The 24,939-nt window shown below is 45.2% G+C and overlaps 2 protein-coding genes across 5 annotated transcripts in view; one reads left to right on the top strand and one right to left on the bottom strand.

Moving 5' to 3' along the window:
• LOC112606575 overlaps positions 1–21,010 on the top strand; it is a 63,335-nt gene extending 42,325 nt beyond the window's left edge. The window contains exons 3-5 of the mRNA XM_025357205.1: positions 13,209–13,425; positions 15,578–15,709; positions 20,404–21,010. Of these exons, the coding sequence (XP_025212990.1) occupies positions 13,209–13,309 (101 nt within the window). The 3' untranslated portion in view covers positions 13,310–13,425; positions 15,578–15,709; positions 20,404–21,010. The remainder of the gene's footprint in view (positions 1–13,208; positions 13,426–15,577; positions 15,710–20,403) is intronic.
• The window catches only part of SCUBE2 (signal peptide, CUB domain and EGF like domain containing 2), a 73,918-nt gene that overhangs the window by 27,157 nt on the left and 21,822 nt on the right, over positions 1–24,939 (bottom strand). For 2 of the 4 annotated variants that reach the window (XM_025357201.1, XM_025357199.1), the window contains exons 6-16: positions 22,530–22,646; positions 21,729–21,818; positions 16,378–16,494; positions 15,273–15,395; positions 11,759–11,875; positions 9,645–9,767; positions 9,107–9,223; positions 8,754–8,840; positions 6,638–6,742; positions 3,646–3,801; positions 3,062–3,268 (exon numbers count right to left, since the gene is read on the bottom strand). In XM_025357201.1, the coding sequence (XP_025212986.1) occupies positions 3,062–3,268; positions 3,646–3,801; positions 6,638–6,742; positions 8,754–8,840; positions 9,107–9,223; positions 9,645–9,767; positions 11,759–11,875; positions 15,273–15,395; positions 16,378–16,494; positions 21,729–21,818; positions 22,530–22,646 (1,359 nt within the window). The remainder of the gene's footprint in view (positions 1–3,061; positions 3,269–3,645; positions 3,802–6,637; positions 6,743–8,753; positions 8,841–9,106; positions 9,224–9,644; positions 9,768–11,758; positions 11,876–15,272; positions 15,396–16,377; positions 16,495–21,728; positions 21,819–22,529; positions 22,647–24,939) is intronic. The other 2 variants (XM_025357200.1, XM_025357203.1) reach the window with 2 other exon arrangements.

The following is a 24,939-nucleotide window of genomic DNA, read 5'->3' as shown; positions in this document are numbered from 1 at the left end:
GGGGAGTAGGCTCCTCATCCCTCACCCCTCACCTTGGTCTGGCACTTTCCATTCCACTTCCCTGCAGGCCTGCTTTCCATATCCCTATCGCCCTCTGCTACATGATAGTAGTATCTTTCCTTGTTTATTGGTTGGTTGTCTACCTTCTTCCTCTAAAATTGTAAACTCTGTGTGGGCTGAGATGTTTGCTTGTTTCTTTATTGCTGGATTCCTGGTATCTAGAATGGTACCTGGCACACAGTTGGTGCTCAATAAATATTTATTGAATGAATATATAAAATGTCCTTTTTATATGTGCATAAAAACAGTTATGGAAAAATAACACAGCAAACTATAACAGGGATTACTGCTGGGGAGTTGGATTAGGGAGCTGTGGAGAAAACTTTTATCTTTACTGTATACATTTCTGTGCCATTTGAAACATGCACTACTTTTGTAATTGAAAACTAAATTTAAAGTATTTAAAAAGATAAACATAACATATTTAAAAAAAATAAACCTCTCCTGGAAGGAGAGATGGAAGTGACTCCATTTTTTTGGAGCTCTTTTCTGCAGATACTGAAAACCGTTTCTAAAAAGAACTATCCTAGGCTTATCTCCACTGTCTGTACCATCCAGAGTTCAGAAAACATCAGCAAGCCTTGTCTTTATGAAGTCCTAACACCATCAAATAGACCAGGACTAGAAGATACACACACACACACACACCCCGCCTTGCCCATGCCACATGCTGCCTGCTGTATAAAAAGCCTTTCTAATTAACACATCTGACACTTCTTTATACCCACTTCCTCCCTCAGCAGCAAGAAGGAATGTCACTGGTAAGCTGTTTTCTCTACATGGTAAAATCTTCAATATTGCTGTCAGACCTGGACCTGATTTGATGCCATGAGGGCTACAAAATTCATCCAGTGTTTGAGGGAGCTCCTGAGACAAGACACATTGGCTCCCCTAGAAACAAATCAAACCTAATTTAGCATGACAAGCATCTCAGGGACACATTCACACACCACAACAGCTACACAAACCCTCTACCGAGTGTCTTTCTTTTTTTTTTTTTTTTTTTGAGACAGAATCTTGCTCTGTCGCCCAGGCTGGAGTGCAGTGGCACGATCTCGGCTCACTGCAACCTCCAACTCCCTGGTTCAAGGGATTCTCCTGCCTCAGCCTCCCGAGTAGCTGGGCGTGTAGGCACGCGCCACCATGCCCCGCTAATTTTTTGCATTTTTTAGTAGAGGTGGGGTTTCACCATGTTGGCCAGGATAGTCTCGATCTCCTGACCTCATGATCTGCCCACCTTGGCCTCCCAAAGTGCTGGGATTACAGGTGTGAACCACTGCGCCTGGCCCTGAGTATCTTTCGTAGGCTGTTGTGGTCATGAAGCCCCTGTTAAGTAACTCCTGCTCCTTATCCTTGGGCCTTTACTCCCCAGGAACATACCCATGGTAGTATTAGTGATACCCTCACTGGGAGCCAGTCCATGCAGCCCTTGACATAGGTTTTCTTGACTTCTTAACTGGCCACAAAGACTCCTTGGCCAGTCTGCGAGGCCTCACCCCAACAGGATAGCAGATGGGGGAGGGGTGCAGTGGAACCCTGAGAGGCCAGGAGGGCCCTGACAGTCTCTGCAACTCATCCTGGAAAGTAGGGCAGCCATAGCCAACTCTCACCACTATTTTAGTATGGAAACTGGAACTCTTAGAATTTTAAATGAGAACAGATCAACCAGCTGGGCTGTTTTTACTTTTTCCCCTCTTTGTTTCTTTTTAAGAGAATCAGCTGGAATGAAAGTCAAGACTATCTGGAAACCAGCCCCTTGCAGACAGTTCCACTTGATTTTGCACTTGATTTTCACTAAGTTTTGGCAAAGCAACAAATTTGAGCTGTGGGGCTAAGGCTGACAATTCTCTGGACCAAGTGCCCCTGGATTCAGCTTGGCTTATTTAGAAACACACATTCTTACTCCTTAGTTAAGCTTTATTGCTTAGGCCTCATGATTCTACTGACACTTTGGAAAAGGACATCAGTTTATCCTGGAGAAATCTAGTTACTGAAATTCACCCGGCTTGGGACCAGAGCATAGGCTTTGGAATCAGAACATCAGTGTGATCTTAAGCAAGAAAACTTAGCCCTCTAAGCTTCAGCTGTTAAATGCAGTTAGTAATACCTACCTGGGAAGGTTACTGTTAGGATTAATTGAGATAATGCAGACGTGAGACTTACTGTTATGCTTATGACAGATAAGAACTCAATACATCATTATCATTTTTACTGTAAAGTGAGACCCAATTTTTCCCATCTAAGCCTTTTCAGATAAAATATCCCATAATTGCCCAGAAGAGTCCCTTGTGACAAATCTCTAAACTGACCATCCTAGAACCTCGTGTCCTGGACCCTCTTGCTAGCTTTATCAGAGAGACAGAACTGATGCTGCTCAAGTGCCAGGTCTCAAATTTAATTCTGAAATACCACCACCAACACAACCCATACAATGGAACTGACTCTATTAGGAGCCCTGGGCTGAGGCTCCGGGGTCTCGTAAGGCAGCCAAGCAGCCCCCTAGCTTTGCCTGTGCACAGAACTACGGACAGGAGCTTATTCATTGCCATAGTTGGCCAAGCCAGAGGAAGACCATAAGATTAGCTGTGATGACAGAGTGTGGAGAAGGCTCGAGGGTGCCTTGCCCCTGCAGTTCTGCCCCAGCCAGGGAAGACTGCCGCCCCTCAGACCTGTAAAGGGCAACACCCCTCTTCTCATCAACCTTGCCACTTCTTTCCTGTTCCTCAAGTCAACAAACATTTTAGTGCCCACCACAAGCCAGATACTATGCCAGGCGCTCAGGACAGAGAGGTGAATGAGATCAGTCTCACTCCAGGGAGCTCTGGGCCTAGCAGGGACGACAGACACAAACGTGACAGTTACTAGGAAACAGAGGGCTGCCCGGAGTGTTCTCTAAAGACAGCCCTGAGAAGGGAGGATGGGCCAGACTTGCTTTCGGTTACCCTGAGTGTTTATGGAGCCCAAGGCTATTCTGTTAGCAAGAATGTCCCAGGCCACTCACCACATTGGTTGTCTCCATGACCCTGGCCCACTCCACAGGACTCTGCCTGGCGTTCAGATGTTCTGGGAGGCTTTTTAGCCACGTCGAGGTTCATGCCTGAGAGCTGGAGGTGAAACTGCTCCCTGTGGACAGCCTTTCTGAGCGTGCGGATGGCTTTCCGGAGCCGCTTCTCGGTTCGCTTTACAATGCAGCTCAGGTCACAAGAAGCTACAGAAACAAGAGGGACAGCAGTGCGGGAGAGGTCAGGCTGCAGCGTGTGACAACGGCCACATCAACTGCAGGCCCTACCAACACCCCGAGCTCCCTGTGGACCGAATGGGGAGAAACCTGGAGGGGGCACCTAGCAGGCTGGGCAGCATTTGATTCAAACAGAAATTTGTGGATCAAAATGGTAGCTTTGGGTTTTTATGAAGCAGAGAAAATCATCAGGTTCCAAACCAATTCAGTTTAGTTTCAGGGTGAAAAAAACAGGAGATACTTCAGTGTTTGCATTATTTTCCCCCAAGAATGATAAAAAGTGAAAGGCAAAGAAATAAGGAGCAAGCCGTGAGAAGCCTGGCAATGTAGACTGTTTTCAAACCAACCTGTCACCTCCTTTTGGTTAGTTTCAAGCTCAAACTGAACAGTGATAAACATTTCCTTAGAGGCGCTTGGTCGGCCAGGGGCTCCTGGGACTTGCTTGCCAGAGCTGCATGTAAGGTTTACGTAGCGGAAGCTCTCTTTTACTGAGCTGTGCTTCTCTGTATGAAGAAACAAAATTATCGGAAGCCAAATCCTGGCAAAGCACTCAGCTGAACATTTGCTAGAGCTCAGTAAACATTTCATTAAAACAACTCTCAAGGGACTAAGTGATTATCTCCAGATGCCAAGACACTGCAAGCCCTCAACTTGGAGCGCAATGACATTTTAATTTTGAAGACCTAGTATTGCCTCCTATATAACTTTACAATTTAGCTCTTGAAAATTCTTTTCATGAATAAATGCTAGATGTTTCCGACTGGCCACATATGTGGGAGACAAGAACCAGGAGTCGTCTTGCATTCTTTACTGACGGTTTGCTAACGTGTGCTTACATTCTCACAGTTGGTTTGCATAAAGCTGGATGTGCCAAGCAGGGGCTGAGGCTGCAAATAAGGAATGAGCACAGGAGTGGAAAGGAAACCAACTACTGCTTTCAGGCAATCTGACCTTGGAAGTCATTCTAACCTGAAGGGAAAGCTGGAACGCCCGTCAGCAGTGATGTCTCATTTTTAAATAACCAGGAGCAATAAATGGCACAAAGCATTAACAGAACCAAACAATATCATGAAGGCATCTAGGATGAGAGTGGAAGTGTTGCATAAGACAGGGCTTTGCACATCCTTCTTCCTGACTTGACTGTCTCCCCTCTCACCATGGTTTCCAGTGACTCTGTTAACCCTCACCAAAGAGCAGGTCCACATATCAACCACTCCATGAATTTGTCTCTATTTCAGAATCTTCATTGAAATGAAGTATTACCTGTATCAGATTCTTCTTTAACATTACAAGGACATTCAAGCCATAGGTCAACAGGGGCCACCCAAAGGAAGCAAATTTATTTGTTCTCTATATTTTTCCCCTAAAGATTTATCTTACCTTTTCAAAAGGGTAACTTCAAATCTTAAACTGAACAGATTCTCATTTTAAATCTTTTTCCCTTTCGATGTTCCATATGTATTTTTTTAACTTTCCATTTTGAAATAAGTAGATTTATAGAAAAGTTGCTAAGATAGTATAGAGTTCTCACATAACCTTCACTCAGTCTCCCCTAACGTTAACATCATACATTTATCAAAACTAAGACATTAACACTAGTACAATCTCATTAAGTAAACTACAGGCCAAGTCTATTTTTATCATTTTATTTATTTTATTTCATTTTACTGAGATAGGGTCTCGCTCTGTTGCCCAGGCTGGAGTACAGTGGTGTCAACACAGCTCACTGCAGCCTCCAATTCCTGGGCTCAAGTGATCCGCCCGCCTTGGCCTCCTGAGTAGCTGGGACTACAGGCATGAACCACTAGGCCCGGCTAATCTTTTTGTAGTTTTCATAGAGATGGGGTTTTGCCATGTTGTCCAGGCCGGTCCCAAACTCCTGAGCTCAAGCAATCTGCCTGCCTTGGCCTCCCAAAGTGCTGAGATTACAGGTGTGAGGCACCATGACTGGTTCAAATCTATTTTTATTTTTATTTATTTATTTATTTTTTTTTTTTTTGAGACGGAGTCTTGCTCTGCCGCCCAGGCTGGAGTACAGTGGCCGGATCTCAGCTCACTGCAAGCTCCGCCTCCCGGGTTCACGCCATTCTCCTGCCTCAGCCTCCCGAGTAGCTGGGACTGCAGGCGCCCGCCACCTCGCCCGGCTAGTTTTTTGTATTTTTAGTAGAGACGGGGTTTCACCGTGTTAGCCAGGATGGTCTCGATCTCCTGACCTCATGATCCGCCCATCTCGGCCTCCCAAAGTGCTGGGATTACAGGCTTGAGCCACCGCGCCCGGCCTCAAATCTATTTTTAAACAATGCTCCCTCCCTCCACTCCTGAGATTTAAAAGTATAAATGCTCACTATGGTTAATTTGGAAAATGCAGAAAAAAAGTTAAAATTACCCATCATCCTCCCACCCAGATGTAACCACTCTAAATGATATCATGAGTTTTGTGTTTCTTCTAGCACACTTTTTCTTACACAGTTTGGATTGTATTAGATATACAGAATGTTTCTCTCCTGCTTTACATCTCAGCATTATAACAAGACCATTTTCCTGTGTCGTTAAACATTCTTTGAAAACATAGAATTAATAGCTGCATAATATTCCATCAAATGGAGGTACAAAGTTACTTTAAATTACTTACTTAAAATAGGCAGGCAAAAGTGACTAGAGTGAGCTTTAGGTTTATTTGTCTGTGTGATTTGAGAGTAGATTGGGAAAAGAAGCCTCCCTAATACATGAATCCTGATCCTTTTTATTTTTAATCTCTAAAAGTATTCTATAAAATAATACTGGAAATGTGTGCTGGGAAAGAAAAAGGAATGTTAGATTCTGCTCTTTTCAACAAGGCCAGTTCTACTTGGATGGTATTTGCTTTGCTGAAGCCAATGGGGTCACTGCTTCCAAAAACTAGACCCAGCAGGAAAGCTGGATATTAGATCTTTGTTCATCAAAGTTATCCTTTCTGAGCCAAACTTTTTTTCATTTCTTTGGCTTATATTTCAAGCAAAATCTGAGATCTAGAAAATTTAACCCAATATGATCACAAATTGCTAATTCACCTGAAGCCCTTATTGACTTCTATGAACTCGTGGGTTTCCCCAGAGCCTCACCAACTATACCATGCAAAGGAAGCCCCGAAGTATGACCCCAGAACTACACAAGCGTGCTAGGTTATGCTCTTCTTCCTCTTGGGATGAGTCCCTGCAGGTTCTGGATGGCTCAATCCCATCTGCAGTGTGCTTGGATCAGCTGGACAGCCCCTGGCCCCCATAGACCTCCAGTTTGGTTGGCTGCAGGCCCCTTCCCACATGCAGGCAAGTTCCCTACACCAACCATCTGATTCCATACCTGGTAGTGCTGGTCGCAGACCCTCGGGAAACAGCTCAGCCTTTTTCAAACTACACTTGCCTTCATTTAGCTTAAAGGTTACACTTGTCCTGACGGTGTCGACATCTTCAGAAAGAAACAAGTGAGAGATGTTACCTTCAGAGGCAAAGGAATGGAGACACCAGATGGGAAGCAGCAAGCTGTCCATTGGCGGCTCCCACCACACACAGCACACCCTGAGCCCCTCTCCTACCCTGAGGCCAAGAGTGGCTTGGATCATGGAGTGCCCATTGCCCTGGACTGGGGCCACCAGGAGCCTCCTAAAAATTTGTCTCATATGAGAGACAAATCCAGTGTTCAAATATAACAGAGGCCATCCTGGCCAACATGGTGAAACCCCATCTCTACTAAAAATACAAAAATTAGCTGGGCGTGGTGGCACATGCCTGTAATCCCAGCTACTTGGGAAGCTGAGGCAGGAGAATTGCTTGAACCCGGGAGGCGGAGGTTGCAGTGAGCTGAGATTGCACCACTGCAGTCCAGCCTAGGCAACAGAGTGAATGAGACTCCATTTCAAAAAAAAAAAAAAAAAAAAACTATCTATCTATCTATCTATCTATCTATCTATCTATCTATCTATCTCCCTCCCTCTAAAACTGAGGGTCAAAAATAGCCTCCATGGTGAAATAAAACATGAAGTCATTTTTGTGCCTTCCTGAGAAAGAAGGCCAGAATCCCCCAGTTCAAATCTGGATAAGCCCGTTTGGCAAAATGGTGAAGGGCAGATTTTCCTAAACAAGCCTGTCGTGGGAGGACAGGGCTGAGGGAGCTGTCGTTCCAGACACAGATGGCACTCACTAAACCTGGCTAGGCTGTGAGGTCTGAGAGGGAATGAGGGTCCCACTTTGAGGGCCTGATGTGCAAAATTCTGTTCTCCTCCCAGGGTCGGTCAGTCTTAACCACACGGTAGCTTCTGGAGTCAATGCCCTAGTTCTTTTAAGTTGTGGTGAGAACTTGAGCAAGTTACTTAATCTCCCTACGCTTCAGTGTCCTCATCTGTAAAATAGACATAATTATAGTATCTATATTACCAGGCTGTTGTAAGGATAAAATGAGATAATGCGTTTAAAAAAAGGAAAATGTTTAGCTCCCTGCTTGGTACATAGTAATAACTGAATAGCTATTAGCTATTTGCTTGTCCACCCTTGGGGTGGCCCAAATCACCAAGGAACTGTTGCTGAGGGATTTGGTGAAACAGACCATGATGTCTGCCCTGGCTGAGTCCAAACATGCATTGAAAGGGGCAATGAAGGACAGTGCTTGAGACTCTGCACCAAACTGCCTGGGTTCAAATCCCAGCTCCCCTATTTCTCATCTAAACCACTTTGAGTAAGTTATTTCACCTCTCTGAGCCTCAGTTTCTTCATCTGGTTAATGAGAATAATAATAAAATTTCCCCAGAGGGTTGTAGTATGGCTTAAGTCAGTTAATACGTGTACTGTGGTGGCTGGCATATTTGTGGTGGCTGGCATGCTCAGTCAACGCATGAGAGCTGTACTGTCTTGCTTTGAGTCTCCAGCTTTGCTCATATATGTAATATGGACATCAGGATGTAATATGAACCTCATTCAGGTGTTCTGATGACATAAGGACAAAGGCGTCTATATCCGGGAGGACACAGGCTCCTAAAAACCTTGGATTTCACTCTTCATCTTTTGACAAACAGGAAAGGGTTTGGGCCCCTTTCTCAGCACAGAATTCCTGCTGCCCCTGCTTTGCCTATTTCTATCCATGCCATAAGCCCCAGGCACATTCCCTTAGCCTTTGAGGTGCTCCGGAGTACAGCCCGCTGGTCCCGGAGTTCTGTGGGCCTCTGCCCAGGATGATGACCCACCAGGGCTGACCACAGCCTCCTAACATACAGTGGCCACGCAGTAAGTATCTGTTACATGGGAGAGTCACATTCCGGGCACCAGGACTGCAGGCAACAACAATGTGGAACATGCTCACAGCATCAAGGAAATCAAGATTAAAAAAACAAAGCCAGCGTCCAAGAACAGCACCCCATGAATGAAGCCCCTTGAACATGGTGAGCCCCCAGAGAGAACATGCAGATTTGGTAAGATTTGGTAATTACCCCCAAAAGCAGAGTCATTTGATTTTTGTTGTTTGCTCCTGAGAGGAGAGGAAGAGCCACAGGTGACAGAGTAGGCCCCTTGCAGTCCTGACAGACAGAATGTGAATTGTCAAATGCATAAGCAAGGTCACAGGCTATCCTGGTAGCAGCTAAACTCTCCCCCCACCCCACTCCACATGGGCCACTAGAAAAACGCCCAGCATACGGGGTCTTGAAGCATGGACCTCTCAAAGCATGGTGGCTGGGGCATCGGGTGGAGGACCTGGAAGCCCTCTGAGGGAATCTAACACCTGGAGGCCAGAGAGGCCTGACCCTGGCGTGAGGACCTGCCCCGGGAAATGGGCCCCACTCACCTGAAGAGAGGTGAATGCCAGAATGACATCTGAGGAAGCACCCGTCTCCTCCACCACTCTTACCACAGTGCAGGGACACACGGGGTGACACACTTGTGGGCAGGAGCCCCTTCACTTCTAGACAGGACAAAACAGACACTTACAGAAAGAGAAGGACATTTCTAAGTGTGACAAGGATGGTTGAGTCCCATGCACCAAAGTCCCCAAGAAAAGAAGGGAGAGCTGATGCCCGGCATAGAACATAGATGCTAGGCCTGATTCCCACCGAGGGAAAGGAGCCCCTGATATGCCATCTCTTCATGCAGAAAAGCAACCAGGAAAACAGAAGTGAGTTCCAACTTACACAGAAGCACAGAAGGAAACACTAAAGATCCTGCAAAGTATCTCCTGTTTTTGAACTATTTAAAGAACGGCTGCTGCAGCTGGTGGGAAAGTCAGTGGAGGGAGGGTTGGGTGGGACGTGGGAGCGCGCAGAGCTGCACTGCCTCTGGGTCAGTGGCCAGCCCGTTGTCTGAGTCTGTGCCTCGGTTCCCCTTACCCACACAGTCTTTTTTATTCCAGTGGAGCTTGTACCCAGGGTGGCACTGGCATTCGTAGCTGCCCACTGTGTTCACACAGACCTGCTGACAGCCTCCGTTGTTGACGCTGCACTCATTGGTGTCTGCGGAACAAAATACTCTCTTGTCACAGCAACCTGTCACTGAATGGGCTGATATGGTCCCTCCCTTGAGGAAGGAGCAGCAGGAGAGTCACAAGGTTGAAACTCACTAACCAAAGGAAGATGCTGAATGCCTTTAGCATGAGCACTTGGCACCAGCTGACTACACACCCCACTCCCCACCCAGCGAATTTCCTGGCATGAGGCTCAATAAGGCCTTCTCAAGCTCTATTTTTTTTTTTTTTTTTTTTTTGAGGTGGAGTTTTGCTCTTGTCACTCAGGCTGGAGTGCAGTGGTATAATCTCAGCTCACTGCAACCTCCGCCTCCCAGGTTCAAGCAATTCTCCTGCCTCAGCCTCCCAAGTAGTTGGGATTACGGGCATGTGCCCCCACGCTTGGCTAATTTTTGCATTTTTAGTAGAGATAGAGTTTCACCATCTTGGCCAGGCTCGTCTTGAACTCTTGGTCTCAGGTGATCCACCTGCCTTGGCCTCCCAAAGTGCTGGGATTACAGGTGTGAGCCACCACAACCAGCCTCAAGCTGCATTCTTTTCCAATCCATTCCTCCCTTAGCAACACCCAGTGTCCAAATTCAGATACTGCACAGACTTCTACTTTAAAACTCTACCATCCTCCTGAGCTGCCTAGCAAGGGAGGCAGATAGAACTGGGACTCCCTGTTTAACCATTTACACAGTTGAGGCACAGAGAAAGAGAAATGACTGCACTAATTCTCATCAACCTGAGACTGAGTCCAGGTCAAAAGGTGGCTCCACCTAAACCCAGACATACATCCATACTCAGGGTACATTTCCTCGAGGTTTCCTGATGGACTGGAAAGAGTATGTTTTTGGCCATGCCAAGGATGTGTTGAAAGGGAGAAGGGAGATAATTGTCACTAGCAAATCACTAGTGTATGTATATATAGATATAGATATAGATATAGATATAATTTTTTTTTCAGACGGAGTTTCGCTCTTATTGCCCAGGCTGGAGTGCGAGGGCACAATCTCAGCTCACTGCAACCTCCATCTCCCGGGTTCAGGTGATTTTCCTGCCTCAGCTCCCAAGTAGCTGGGATTACAGGCATGCGCCACCAGGCCCGGCTAATCTTGTATTTTTAGTAGAGACAGGGTTTCTCCATGTTGGTTAGGCTGGTCTCGAACTCCCGACCTCAGGTGATCCGCCCGCCTTCCCTCCCAAAGTGCTGGGATTACAGCTGTGAGCCACCACGCCCAGTGTATCCATTCTTCTAAAGCACAAGACACAAGGACTGGGCAGGAAGTATTTAAGCCAGTGGTTCCCAAATCCTATAGATCCTCAGGAAGATGACCTTGGAAGCCCTAGTCATTCTGAATTGGAATCTGAACCTGTATTCTCAAAGATTGCCGGGTGAATCTGATGACTGGGGGAGTAGAGTGGGAGTCAGGTGGTACCAAATCCAGTTTATGGCATAGCCTGCTTGACCATGAGGTTATCAGACATGAGAACATGTTGCAAAATGGCCACAGAGTGGAGAGAGAAACTTCATAGTTCTGCTTCCAGCTCAAAGACCTAGTTGTAGGACTCAAACCAAGGCTTTGCAGCCAGTTCCTATGCACGGCAGGGCCGTGGAATTGGTGGGTGCCCACAGTCTGAGGACTGTGACTTTACTATCTGCTGAGATGTTCCAACAGATAGAGTATCAGCTCCTGAGATACCCTTCCACTCTCTGAATACAACCGCAAGTCCAACAAGTCAATAGAGAATTCACAGCTGGAAGAGCTCACTACTTCTCTCTGCTCCATTTCACGCTCAGGGTGTTAAAGGGATACATTTGGGGAGATTTCCTTTAGCGGATCCTTCTCTCAAGTTGATGGACTCACCACTATTGCTCAGGGACTGGAATGTACCTTTCATACCCCGATGTAGGAAAGCAAACCTCAGGGGTAGGCCCTGCTCCCCTCCAGGCCCAGCCTCATTCCCCTCCCAACTCAACAGGAGCAGTCTGCTCACCTCCACAGTGGGTGAAGCCATACAGGGTGTACCCTTGGTTGCAAGCACAAGCAAATGTGCCAGGGTGGTTAATGCAGCTGTGGTCACAGGTCCTATCCAAAGAGCACTCATCCATATCTGTAACGGTCAAAGGGAGAGGGGAGCTGAAACCCACGCTGAGGGATGAGTGAAGAATAGGTTTATGATAAACACCAATTGCTGACCAACACCAAAAACAGTACACACAGGGTAAAAAACATTAGCTATCCATTCTCCTCACTCACTTGTGTTAAAGAAAGTGTGGAGCAGCCCACAAGAAGTATACTCACTGCCGCAGCCCTCATTTCCACATTCTGTTGCAAACTGCACTTGCCTCAAAGCTCAGTTGGTCTCTTTCACCCATGTGTACTTGTAAGGCTAATTTAAAATGTTTAAATGAAGCCAAATGAGATAACATACCTAAAAAGGGTTTTGTAAGCTACAGGTGCTAGCTGTGCATTTCTATTGTCATATAACTATTGGTAAAACAGCAATAGTAATTTATTAACCATGGCAAACTGAAAGGAGAAAACACTTGGTTTGGAGGTAAATCTAGTTCCCATCCCTTTCTTATCTTTTCGGAATTAGTCTTCTGGCCCCCAAGAGGCAAGTTAATCCTGGGTTTTAATGCCCTCTGCACTGAAAGAATGCATTAATACTAATATCCTCACTAATTTTCTCTTTGCAGACCCTGAAATGTGGTAGCTCAGCTGTATATTGGATCCTCTTGGCCGATGCCTGGGTTTTGCTCCTCCCGTATGTTCTAGTCCCATGCGTCTGCTATCCTCCTGGTTCAGTGTGGAAGCCTCCTTGGCTGCAGCGGGGGTCATGCACAGCAGCCTCAGGAGGCTGCATTTGTCCATCTCATCATCTCTTTTCCCTGGGTCTGGCCCTCAACCTCTTTCCTGTAGGCTGGAATGTGAGTGCTTCACTCCCTGAACTCTTTGGAGGATTTTAACAGAGTTACGACTTATGTCTCCAAATGGATAAGCCAGGACCAGTGCAGCACTTAGTCGAAGCCAACTAGACCACTGCTAGACCACTTTTTTCAACACCGAGTGTGCCACGAGAAACTATGTTAATAAAAAACAAACATTTGGAAGGAACAGGAAGAATGAAAAAGCAAAATAAAAAAGGGCAAATTCTTGCAAAACCTCTTCATCCCTAGCTTTTCCCAGAAATCCTGGCATTTCTTCAGTAAATTTGTTCTGTGCAAATATTTGTTCTACCAAGCCCGATCAGTGAAAAATAAGAAAAACCCAGTTTCTTCCCTAGGAATTGATGCCATTTTATGAAATCTGTTATTAATATCAGCCAGTTGTCGAGAAAGTGGACTCGTTCAGTAGCTGACTTTGGCTGCTCAGTATGGGCTTCTGCTTTGCCAAAAATAATGAGATCACTTTTCTAATTCCTTTTTAATGTGTTTACACAGCTTCAACAGTATTGCCTGGTCTATACCCTAGGAAACATTACGTGGAACAGCAAATTTGCTTTCCAAGTCAAACTGAAGAAAACCACACAACAATTATCTAGAATTAACTTACTGAATTTGAAGGGGAATATACTTGAACTGCCTGACAAATTATGTATTAAGAACAAACCAAGAGAAAAACAAAACAAACATCACACCATAATATTTTTTTAAAAAGGTAATGCTAGTCTTTGTTATCTAAGATTAAATCTGATATTCTGATTTTTATTTAATTCTGAGGTTTTTTTGTTTGTTTGTTTGTTTGAGATGGAGTCTCTCTCTGTTGCCCAGGCTGGAGTGCACTGGCGTGATCTCAACTCACTGCAACCTGTGCTTCCTGCATTCAAGCGATTCTCTCGTGCCTCGGCCTCCTGAGTAGCTGGGATTACAGGCGCCCGCCACCACGCCCTCCACCACGTCCCCACCTAATTTTTGTATTTTTAGTAGAGATGGGGTTTTGCCATGTTGGCCAGACTGGTCTCAAATTCCTGGCCTCAAGTGATCGACCTGCCTCGGCCTCTCAAAGTGCTGAGATTACAGTGTGAGCCACCGCACCCAGCCTAATTCTGAGATTTCTAACAAAATAAATTAGTCCTTATTCCCATAAATGGAGCAAGAATACATTACAGCACATCTTTCCTGAGAACTTCTTCCTGCATATCAAAGGAAAGGTGCTCATCTAAAAATAGAAAACAGTTTTCCCCCACCCAAAACAGCTACTAATGCTAACAACAACTGCTACCTAGAGAAGTCTCCTTGCTGCAGCCCTTATATGGGAAGGATGTCTTTGAGAAGGGGTCTGAAATCCTCTCTAAGGATCAACAAGCATCTCCTCCCCACAAGCCCTCCCTCTCCCTCTCTGCCTTCCCTCTCTTCAAAGATCAAAGGCTGGTCATTTAAAACAAGTGCTAGGCCAGGTGCGGTGGCTCACGCCTGTAATCCCAGCACTTTGGGAGGCCGAGGAGGGCAGATCACCTGAGGTCAGGAACTCGAGACCAGCCTGGCCAACACAGGGATACCCTGACTCTACTAAAAATTCAGAAATTGGCCGGGTGCAGTGGCTCATACCTGTAATCCCAGCACTTTGGGAGGCCAAGGCAAGCAGATCACGAGGTCAGGAGTTCGAGACCAGCCTGACCAACATGGTGAAACCCCATCTCTACTAAATACACAAAAATTAGCCAGGCGTGATGGTGTGCACCTGTAGTCCCGGACACTCGGGAGATTGAGGCAGGCAAATCTCTTGAACCTGGGAGGTGGAGGTTGCAATGAGGCAAGATAGCCCCACTGCACTCCAGCCTGGGTGACACAGTGAGACTCTGTCTAAAAAAAAAAAAAAAAAAAAAAAAATCAGAAATTAGCTGGGCGTGGTGGCAGGTGCCTGTAATCCCAGCTACTCAGGAGGCTGAGGCAGGAGAATTGCTTGAATCCAAGAAGGGAGGTGGAGGTTGCAGTGAACCAAGATGGTGCCACTGCACTCCAGCCTGGGCAACAGAGTGAGACTCTGTATCAAAATAAATAAGTAATTTTTAAAAAATAAAACAAGTGCTGTAAGAAAGAGACCAACTGGTACATAATCTTGATCACAGGTTAACTCCAAGTTTTTGGTAGGGAGGTATGTTAACTAAATCTACAGACTTTCGCCACCAACTTTTGTGATCAATTCAATAACATTAAAGGAAATTTTAGAAAGGGAAAATTATTCATAATCTCAACACCCCACTGGAACCCTGTTTGCATTCTGTTTTCCATTCCATTTCCAGCAGTGAGCTCTGCTGTCATCACATCAGATGGATTCTTTAAGGTGTTCTCTAACCATTAACAACTTAATTTCCAATACACCTGTGAGCTACATCAGTGTTTTTATTCTACCTAATAGATGAACTGAGTGAAGCCTAGGATGGAGATAGGACTAGTGGCCCTGTCAAGAAGCCTGATAAGCCAGTCTTTGCCAGGAGGGCGTTACGTGCTCTCTACTCCAACCTGTGGGCCATTGCGCAGCACGGCTATGTTTTCAGCACATACCTTGGCAAGACTTCTCATTTGTTAATAATTTAAATCCTTTCTTGCAGCTGCAGTCAAAACTGCCCACGGTGTTTTTGCAGAAATGATCACAACCTCCATTGCGGGTCTGGCACTCATCAATATCTGCAACAGGCAAGCATTGGGCATATCAGAGAGCAACACTTGCCTCACTTCTCACAACTCCCTGAAGGGCCATTGTGTGTGTTCATTAGTCTCTGAAATTAAGAAAAATACTCACAAAAGCATTTAAGAATGTTTGCTGATGTTTTTAACCTTACACATGTTTTCTTGTCTGGCTTAACCAGTTCTGAAAGACAAGTGTTTCATCGTCTTGAGAACGCTGACTTATGGTGCCCTTGACTGGCATTAAGGAAACAAACTCTGGGAAAGAATGATGATGTCCTGTTATATTCTCATCTTTGTATTGCTCTCTCAAGGTAATATGGGTCCCTTTAGTACACTATGTATTCAAGTTTAATGATTAAAGCTATAAAGGACTAGAGCATTTGTTTTGGCAAATTACACAATGATCAAATAGCCTCAATGTTTTAAAATGATTCCTGATACTCAATCTTATATTTTCCCAGTTTCGTCTGGTAATTGGTTATCTACTTTTTGTCATGCTAAAGGACTAATCCTTTGTACTCTTGCCCACAAAATACGAGCAAGTCATTGGGGTCGCTCTTCATCAGTAAAAGTTAATGGTACAGTTATCCATTAAGTCCTCTGGATAATCATCTTGACTGTTATTTACATAATAATCTTTAGGCTATTATGTATGATATGTTGATATTATCTCCTGAAAATGAATGCTTCCTTTAACTGCCTTTTTCTAATAAGGCCACTGTCTGAAATGAATTATTTGATGCTTGTAGAGGCTGACCTCCTCAACAATTAGTGTAATTAAGTGTTGGTTCTAATTAAGTTTACTCAATTATAACCTTCCACTAGCCCAGGGGGAAAAAGCTTCCATTGATATGAATCATAAGCAAATCTGGAGTCACGTGGGGTATGGAGGGTATGTTGCCTTTATCCCCATACGTTAGCAGCATGGGTCTTCCCTCCGTAACAGGGCACCCAGCCTCCCTGGGGAGGTGAAGTCTACCTTTACACGTCTTCCCATCCAACTGGAGAGTGAATCCAACAGGACAACTGCAGTGGACACCTGTCGAAGTATCCTTACAGGTGCGGTCACAGCCTCCATTGTTGACAGCACACGTTTCTGGCAAGGAGGTAAGAAAAGACAATTAGCTTCCTTAAGAATTGCTAATACAGCTGACGAAGGTCACAGAAGCCAAGAAGCATTGTGGGGTACTCATAGTTACACCCCAAGTCTCTGCTACCTGTAGATGGGCTAGAGGGAGAGCAGGTGCAGCTCCTCCCACCCACCTAAATGAGTTCTAGTTCCTGAGGAAGATTGTCAGGGTGACCAGAGGGATAAAGATGTCTTCCAATCTGCACAGTCACTCCCCCTACTGGCAGATTTAAAGCCACTGAAAGTTCTTGCTGATCTGCAGCCAGCAACCTAAGTAGGACCACGTCTGGCAGGCTAGAGGTGAGTGCAGAACAGGGCAAAGGGGATGGTCCTTCCTTAATCTTGAACCTTCTCCTTTCAATATGAGTAGTGGGCAAAGCAAGAGTGGGTAAGCATCGTCACCCCAACCACTGCCTTGTTGTAGACTACTGGCTTCATCCTGGCAACCACCAATTTACTCAAATTTGAAGTTTCACTTTCCCTGAAAGGAGAAAACCCTGTCATAACCACATGAAAAATAAGCCACCGTTGTTAAATTGCAACTGTGGAGATGAGGAATAATAAGCAAACAGTCTTCTAGTTCTGTATCTCATACAGTTAGTCCAAGTAATAGACAAGTGCTATTCAACATTCATTGAACTGTTAGCATCTAGGCCTCCAGAAACGTGATTTTTCTTCCATAGCTACTTCATTTTAAAAACTGGGGGTGGGGGGGTGGGGGGGTGGCTTACCCCTGTAATCCCAACACTTTGGGAAGCCGAGGCAGGAGGATCGCCTGAGCCCAGGGTTCAAGATGAGTGAGACCCCCCATCTCTACAAAAATTTAAAAAAATTAGCGAGGCCTGGTGATGCACACCTGTGGTCCCAGCTACTCGGGAGGCTGAAGCAGGAAGATGACTTGAGTCCAGGAGGTCAAGGTTGCAGTGAGCCATGTTTGTGCCATTGCACTCCAGGCTCAGCAACACAGAGAGACCCTGTCTCAAGAAAAGAAAAAAAAAAAAAAAAAGGAACCCTGAAGGGGACAAGCTTAATCCTAATTAAATATGCAGATAGTACATGTATGTTTATCTCTGTTCCTTTCAAAATCTCATGAATATGAGAATAAATTGATTTTTTAAAGTATAAATCCTTAAAGACAAAGAAAATGGAAGAAAAGACAATAGATGAGAGATGTCAAACATTCTGGAAGTGGCATGTTAGCAGGAGAACAATATCTGGCGTAGAAGAAAGCTAGATCCTAGCGGTCTACAGAGGGGGTGCCAACAGCTGGTAAACTCATGTGAGCCCCAGAATCCCAGAAAAACTCAGGAATTGGGATTATCAAGTTATTCTAGAGGCAGAAATGCAGACGGAGTTAAAAACAGGAAGATTATGGAGAATCTACATATGAAAAAGATAAACCCCAGAGCTCCTCCTTAATTCCACATAGCCATGTGACTACCCTTCTCCTATTCTGGCTATAGCAGAGAAGTCTGGACCAGAGAGGCACCAGGCTCAAGGGTACCAGGAACAACAGAGGAGGAGAGGGAGGCACTGTCAGGTGAAAGTCTATACCCTGAAAAAGAGATCTCAAACCCTCATCCCTCTTCCCCCAGCTCCTTCAGCTCCCTACTGGCAGATTTAAAGTCATTGAAAATTCCAAAAGCTATGTTAAAATAACAGCCACTGAAAGTTCCAAAAAGCTACGTTGAAACAACACTGCAACCCAGGATGCCAGCAGCTAAGCCTACAGACAGGTGATTGAAGGACTCCTCGCCAGCGAAATTGACCTACCCAAGCAAAAAGACCTAACGATATTAGCATTCGAGGATCTCCAGATGAAATGGCTAAGTCACTGCCTCATCACCCAAACATGGAGCCCACAAGTCAATAGAAAATCCAACTAGCTTTTTAGTATTTTACTATTAAACATGAAAAATCAGTCAAGAATCACTAGACATTTCTGGAAAGCCTCTAATATGGAATAAATACACCAGACCAAACCAACAGGGAAAAAGAATCCTGGAGGAAACAAAGATAATCTAGAGAACAGAAGAGGAGTTAAAATCTTATAATTAATTTCCTCAGGGAGATAAGAAAAGCATCCATGAAATAAGAGCAGGTTCCTAAAACAAAAGGCCAAAGTAAAATTCTTGAACAATTAAAATACGAAAATGAAAACTTTATCCTGTGGAAAGATTAGAAGAAAAAAATGAAAAGTCTTCTAGAAAGTAGAACAAAAACACAAAGGAGAGAAAAGAAAAAGAACAAAAATACAAGAGAGAGAAAAGAAGAAAAAAAAATTAGAGGGTCAATCCAGGAGTTACAACAGTCAGCTAACAGGAGTTCCAGAGGGAAAGAACAGAGAAAATGGAGGGAAGAAATTTATCAAAGACAGGCGCGGTGGCTCATGCCTGTAATCTCAGCACTTTGGGAGTCCGTGGCAGGTGGATAACTTGAGGCCAGGAGTTCGAGACCAGCCTGGCCAACATGGCAAAATCCCTTCTGTACTAAAAATACCAAAAAAAAAAAAAAAAAAAATTAACCAGGCATGGTGGCATGTGCCTGTAGTCTCAGCTACTCAGAAGGCTGAGGCAGGAAAGTCACTTGAACCTGGGAGGTGGAAGTTGCAGTGAGCCAAGAGCGCACCACTGGACTCCAGCCTGGGCAACAGAACAAGACTCTGTCTCAAAAAAAAGAAATAAAAAGAAATTTATCAAAGAAAAAGATGTAAGATAATTTCTTAGAACTAAAGGATTTGAATGTTCATATTGAAAAGTACTAGGCCGGGCATGGTGACTCACGCCTGTAATCCCAGCACTTTGGGAGGCCGAGGTGGGCGGATCATGAGGTCAGGAGATGGAGACCATCCTGGCTCACACGGTGAAACCCCATCTCTACTAAAAGTACAAAAAAATTAGCCGGGCGTGGTGGCGGGCGCCTATAGTCCCAGCTACTCGGGAGGCTGAGGCAGGAGAATGGCGTGAACCCAGGAGGTGGAGCTTGCAGTGAGCCGAGATCACACCACTAGACTCCAGCCTAGGCAACACACCAAGACTCTGTCTCAAAAAAAAAAAAGAAAAAAGAAAAGTACTAACAACAGGTGGGCAAAATCCCACAATAAAGAACATTATTGTAAAACTTCAGATCACTGGGGAGGAGAAGATCCTAGAAGCTTTCAGAGAGATGCTTTCACAAGTTTCTCCCAAAGGATCAAGAATAAAAATGACTTTAGACTTCTCAAAACAACCCTGCATTCTTGAAAACAATGGAGCACTAACTTCCAAACAGTGATGGAAAATTCTTTCCAACTCTGAATTCTACACTGAGCCAAATTCTCAATAAAGGGTGCAGGTAGAATATAAAGGTATTTTCAGGCATGCAAATTTTTAAATACCTCTATCTCATTCGCCAGATAAACTAACGAGAGGCAAGACATAGGATTCACCTAACAGGAGAGCGGCAAAGGGAACTGTAGGCTAATAGTAAACGCCCAGATGAGAGACATCTATAACAGACACATCAAGAAATAACTGTAGGGCCAGGCATGAAGGCTCACACCTGTAATCAAAACACTTTGGGAGGCCAAGGTAGGCAGATGGCTAGAGCCCAGGAGTTTGAGACCAGCCTGGGCAACATGGTGAAACCCTGTCTCTACAAAAAATACAAATATTAGCCAGGTGCAGTGGCGCATGCCTGTAGTCCAGCTACTCAGGAAGCTGAGGTGAGGGAATCACTTGATCCTGGGAGGCGGAGGTTGCAGTGAGATGTGATCACATCACAGCACCCCAGCCTGGGGGCAACAGAGTGAGACCCTGTCTCAAAAAAAAAAAAAAAAAAAAAAAAAGAAAAGAAAAAAAAGAAGAAAATAATAACTGTATGCCCTTCATTTTTCAGAAATATGGGGGAGGAGGAGTCAGAAGAAGAAACAGCTCGAAGAATTGAATGTTGTTGCCTCTGGCAAATGGGATGAGGAAATGGGAAGTTATGAGACAAGGAAATGATGCGCTACATTACAAGCCCAGAAGTAATTAAGTTTCTATGTTATTCACATATACTATTTTCACTTAAGACAATGAAAAATTATAATTTCTAAAGAGCTCAGAAAGGTTACCTGCTTGGTAACCAAAGGCTGTATGATATGTTGCCTGACTGTTGAATTCAGAAACTGTCAAAAGATGGGTTTTGTTTAGGTTGAGCCAAACTTTCTCCAGAAGGAGTAACACGCCAAAGGATCTGTCTGACTCCCACCCCCACGGCCACCTCTATTTCTGCTCATCTCCAGCTTAACTGCTGGACCTTCAGGCAGGACTTCCCTTGTCCCACAGCCACGTGCTGCCCCTCTCCATTCATCTCTTCTACCATTATCATCAGCTGAGTCAGAAATAGAAGAGTCAGTGGACACAAAAGAAGGCTAGCCACCATTCTGAGCTAAAGGCTGCTTCAGAGGTGGACAGCTGACTTCACTGACCACCCACTCAGTCCCAGGCACTGGACTCTGGGCACCTTTCCATATTATTATTTTAATTGAGCATCCCAACTGATATGGTCAGGCTTTATGTCCCTATTCAAATCTCATCCTGAATTATAATCCCCATAATCCCCTCGTGTCAATGGAGAGACCAGGTGGAGGTGATTGGATCATGGGGGCGGTTCCCCCACACTGTGCTCATGATGGAGTGAGACCATGAGATCTCATGGTATTACAAGTGTTTGGTAGTTCCTCCTGCATTTATTCTCCTTCCTGCCACCTTGCAAAGAAGGTACCTTGCTTCCCCTTTGCCTTCCACCAGGATTGCAAGTTTCCTGAGGCCTCCCCAGCCATGTGGAACTGTGAGTCAATTAAGCCTCTTTTCTTTATCAATTACCCAGTCTCAGGCAGTTCTTTATAGCAGTATGAAAATGTGCGACACACTGGCCCTAAGAGGTAGAAAGACCAAGAGACACAGCCTCAGGGCAGTTTGCCAAGCCTCACAGCTAGGTGGGGGCTGCATTGAGATGTTAACCTGATTATTCTGATGGCGAGACCAGGGGTCTTGCTTGGTTGGTGATTAAGCAACAACACTAGTGAAGAACAGACACACATCCTGGTTCACAGGAGCTGCTCACCCCAGTCCAGCTGGTCTGAGGGCATGTGGCTCCCAAGTTCAGGTCTGATGCAATAAGTTGGGGAGGGAAAGGGACAATGGCAGTCGCCAAGGAAGAGGAGTGAAGGCGCCTACCCATGAGCAGCCGCCGCTTCACCCGTTTATCCCCATCCACCACTGATGTGGCATTGCTCTCTGTCACCTCCAGGACAGTGTCCTCTCGCTCTACAAGAGAAGCAAAAGAGCACAGTTCTCAGACTGAATGAGTTAGATTGCTCATTCCCTGTACAACCGTGTTTGCTGAAATCCCAGACACAAGAGCAATGTAAGATATGTGACTCTGTTCACGCAATAAAAATGTGTTGTAATGAGGCTCTGTGGGAGACACAGCATGTTGAAGGGCCGCAGATCCTTAGCAAACATTAAACATGGAAAAGATTTTGGAGGTATATTGCACTGACCAAAGAGACACTAGGGAATGCAAGCTTCAGATTCACTCCAGTCTCCTGAGTCGAGGACAAAAAGAGCCTTGGGCCTGGAAACCTCTAAAATGGAGGTAGTGAAGGATACACCATGAAGGGCAAGGCAGGCATCCCACCAGAAATATGCAGCCCTGGCTCCTGCTGGCCAGAAGTGCTGCATCATCACAAACAGCTCTAACTTCATGCTGCCCTGGCCTCTTGGGATGTGTTGTGCCAGTCTCTGGAATACCAGCGTTAGGAGCAGCCTAGTCCAGGAGAGGAGGAAGGGCTTTCCAAGGTCACATACAGAGAGAGGGGCCTTCCCCACAGACCTAGACCACTCCCACTGCAGCATGCGAAGTGGGGGCAAATGCACCGGAAACAGCCTGCATCTGTGCTAAACACCATTAAGGGGCAGGGGTAGGGACGGGCAGGCTGGGGCAGACCCTCACTCAGTGTTGGGGTTACCACTCACCAAGGCAGCTCCTCCCATCTGTGTGCATCTTGTACTGTGGATGGCAGCTGCACTCTGGGCCGTCAGCTGTATCTTCACAGGAGTGCTGGCACCCACCGTTCCCATGGTTACAGGTCACTGACAGTAAAATGAATCAATACATAAAGCACTGAGATTTCCACAAACACAGGGCTGTGTTTGCTCCAGAGAAACTGATTTTCATTCTGCAAGTATTTGAGCACCTAGTGCATGCCAGGCATGGTGCACAGAAGACATAACTCCGAGGCAGACCCTGTGGTGTCTGTGTAGGCAGATAGTTACAACACAAATCATAGAAATGCTGAAACATGGGTTTAAACAAAGTCATACAGGAAGAGGGAGATGGGAGAATTGGGGGAGAGATTTTTATTAATAAGGGAAATCATAGCAAGAGATTCTAGACTACTGCTTTGTTCTATTTAGATAACTTTACCTATTAATACAGCTGTACTGGGGCTTTGGGAAATGCTATAGCACTTTATGCTGGAATAAAACAGACAATATTTAATTTGTACATATATGTCAGAATTTCTCTCATCAGATTCAATCTAGATTAGTTAGAAGGAAGGATAATCACAGGATGATTCTGCACACAATTAATGTGACATTAACTGGTAATTATCAAGACTATATATGAATGCATTGATGATAGGCCAAAAAAAAAAAGCCAACTACAAAACTATCTATTCATCAAACTGTAAACCGCGGTTACCTCTGGCAAGGGAAACGGGAGGGGGAAAACTGAATGTTTTCTTTATATGCTTTGGAGTGTTTGCATTTTACATAGATCCTTTGTAATTTTTCTAATTCAAAAGAACTAATTACATATTTGTGGTATCCTGTGATTATAGCTATGTAAAAATTGTATATGCATATGAACCACAACTAAATAGGAATATGAAAAAATTGAAACAGCTGGTTATGTGGTGAGATTCTAGATCTTATTTTTTCTTTGTTACTTCCTCAAATGTTAAATAATATATGTTAATGTTAAAAATGTTATAATGTTAAAATGTTAATAATGTTAATGTTAAAATTAAAAAATGTTAATAATATAACAATATTATTTGAGCAGTGATATCTTACTGACATTTAAAATCTTTAAAAACAAGCTTACAGGTGCCCCCCGCCCCCAGCAACTGTCCCCTGAAAGACTGAAATGTTGAGGGTCTCGCCCCACAGGTGAGTCTTGGAGGGCCTGGGTCCTCCTTTCGAAGATCTGGAGGTGGGAAAATGGTCTCCACCCTGCTAGCTCACTGGATGCCCTCAGGGACAGCCTGACTTTGAGGGGCCCTAAGAGCCTGTCAGAACCTGTTGCTTGAGTGTGATGGTGGCACCAGCCTTGGCTTGGACAGTTTTGAGGCAGCACTCTGCTTTGTGAGGGAGACAATGGAGAGAAGTCCCTCACCAGTGAAACTGTCCCCTCATCTCTTACTCACCATAAACCACCATCCCCACCAAATGGCAGGGGTCTTCTGTCCATGGCTTTGGGAAGGTTCCTAAAGGGAACCCCTCAGTGCTTCCCTCAGCATAAATTGTGGTTTAGGAACACCATGAATTGCCAGTGGTTTCCTGTTCCCAGGTGGAGTTTTGTTACCACAATCGGGTGCAGGGGTGCAGCCCGATGGTGTAGACCACTCATTCACCCATTCATTAAACACAAGTGTACTGAGCGCATTCCGTAGCAGGCACCAGGGGAGGACTGAGAGGAAAAATGAGACAAGGTCCCTGACTTGGAGGGGCTCATAGCTGGGGAGACAGACACATCAACACGCAAGTCAACCCAGAGCTATACAGCTGAGGAAAGTGCTGTGGGAGCCAAAGTACAAAATGGCTGCCCTGTCTGAAGCACCCAGGAGGCTTCTGATAGCAGAGGATGGTAGCAAGGGATTAAGAGCACAGCTTTAGAGCTAAACAGACCAGGGTTTGAACACTCATTTGCCACTAACTCCCTGTGTGACCTTGTTGCTTCACCTTCTGCACAACTTTGCCAACTGAAATGAGTGTAATAATACTGAACTCACAGGGTGGTGCTTGGAAGAATTAAATGGGATATGGCACATCTTGAGACAAGCCTTTGCACACAATAAATTCCCCACCAAAAGGTAGCTATTATGCTTATCCTTATTAGAAGTTGAACAGAATATTGAAGGTTGAGTGAGAGTCCACCATGCCAGGAAGGAAGAAGGGCTTGGGAAAGGCCTGGAGGCATCAAAGAATTTGGGCTCTTCTCCAAAGGTAAGGGGAGTAGTGTCTGCAGAAAGGAGGCAGATGAGGTTTATAAGGGAAGCAGGGCCCAGTGGCAAAGAGCTGTGATTGCCAGTTGAGGAAATTTGGTTTTATTCTGTGGGAACAGGGAGAACTGCCCCCCAACATTCACGCTCCTTACTCC

Source organism: Theropithecus gelada, chromosome 14, assembly GCF_003255815.1.
Source record: "Theropithecus gelada isolate Dixy chromosome 14, Tgel_1.0, whole genome shotgun sequence".
NCBI lineage: Eukaryota > Metazoa > Chordata > Mammalia > Primates > Cercopithecidae > Theropithecus > Theropithecus gelada.
The sequence above is the reverse complement of the archived record's forward strand: the minus strand, read 5'-3'. Positions and strand labels throughout refer to the sequence as shown.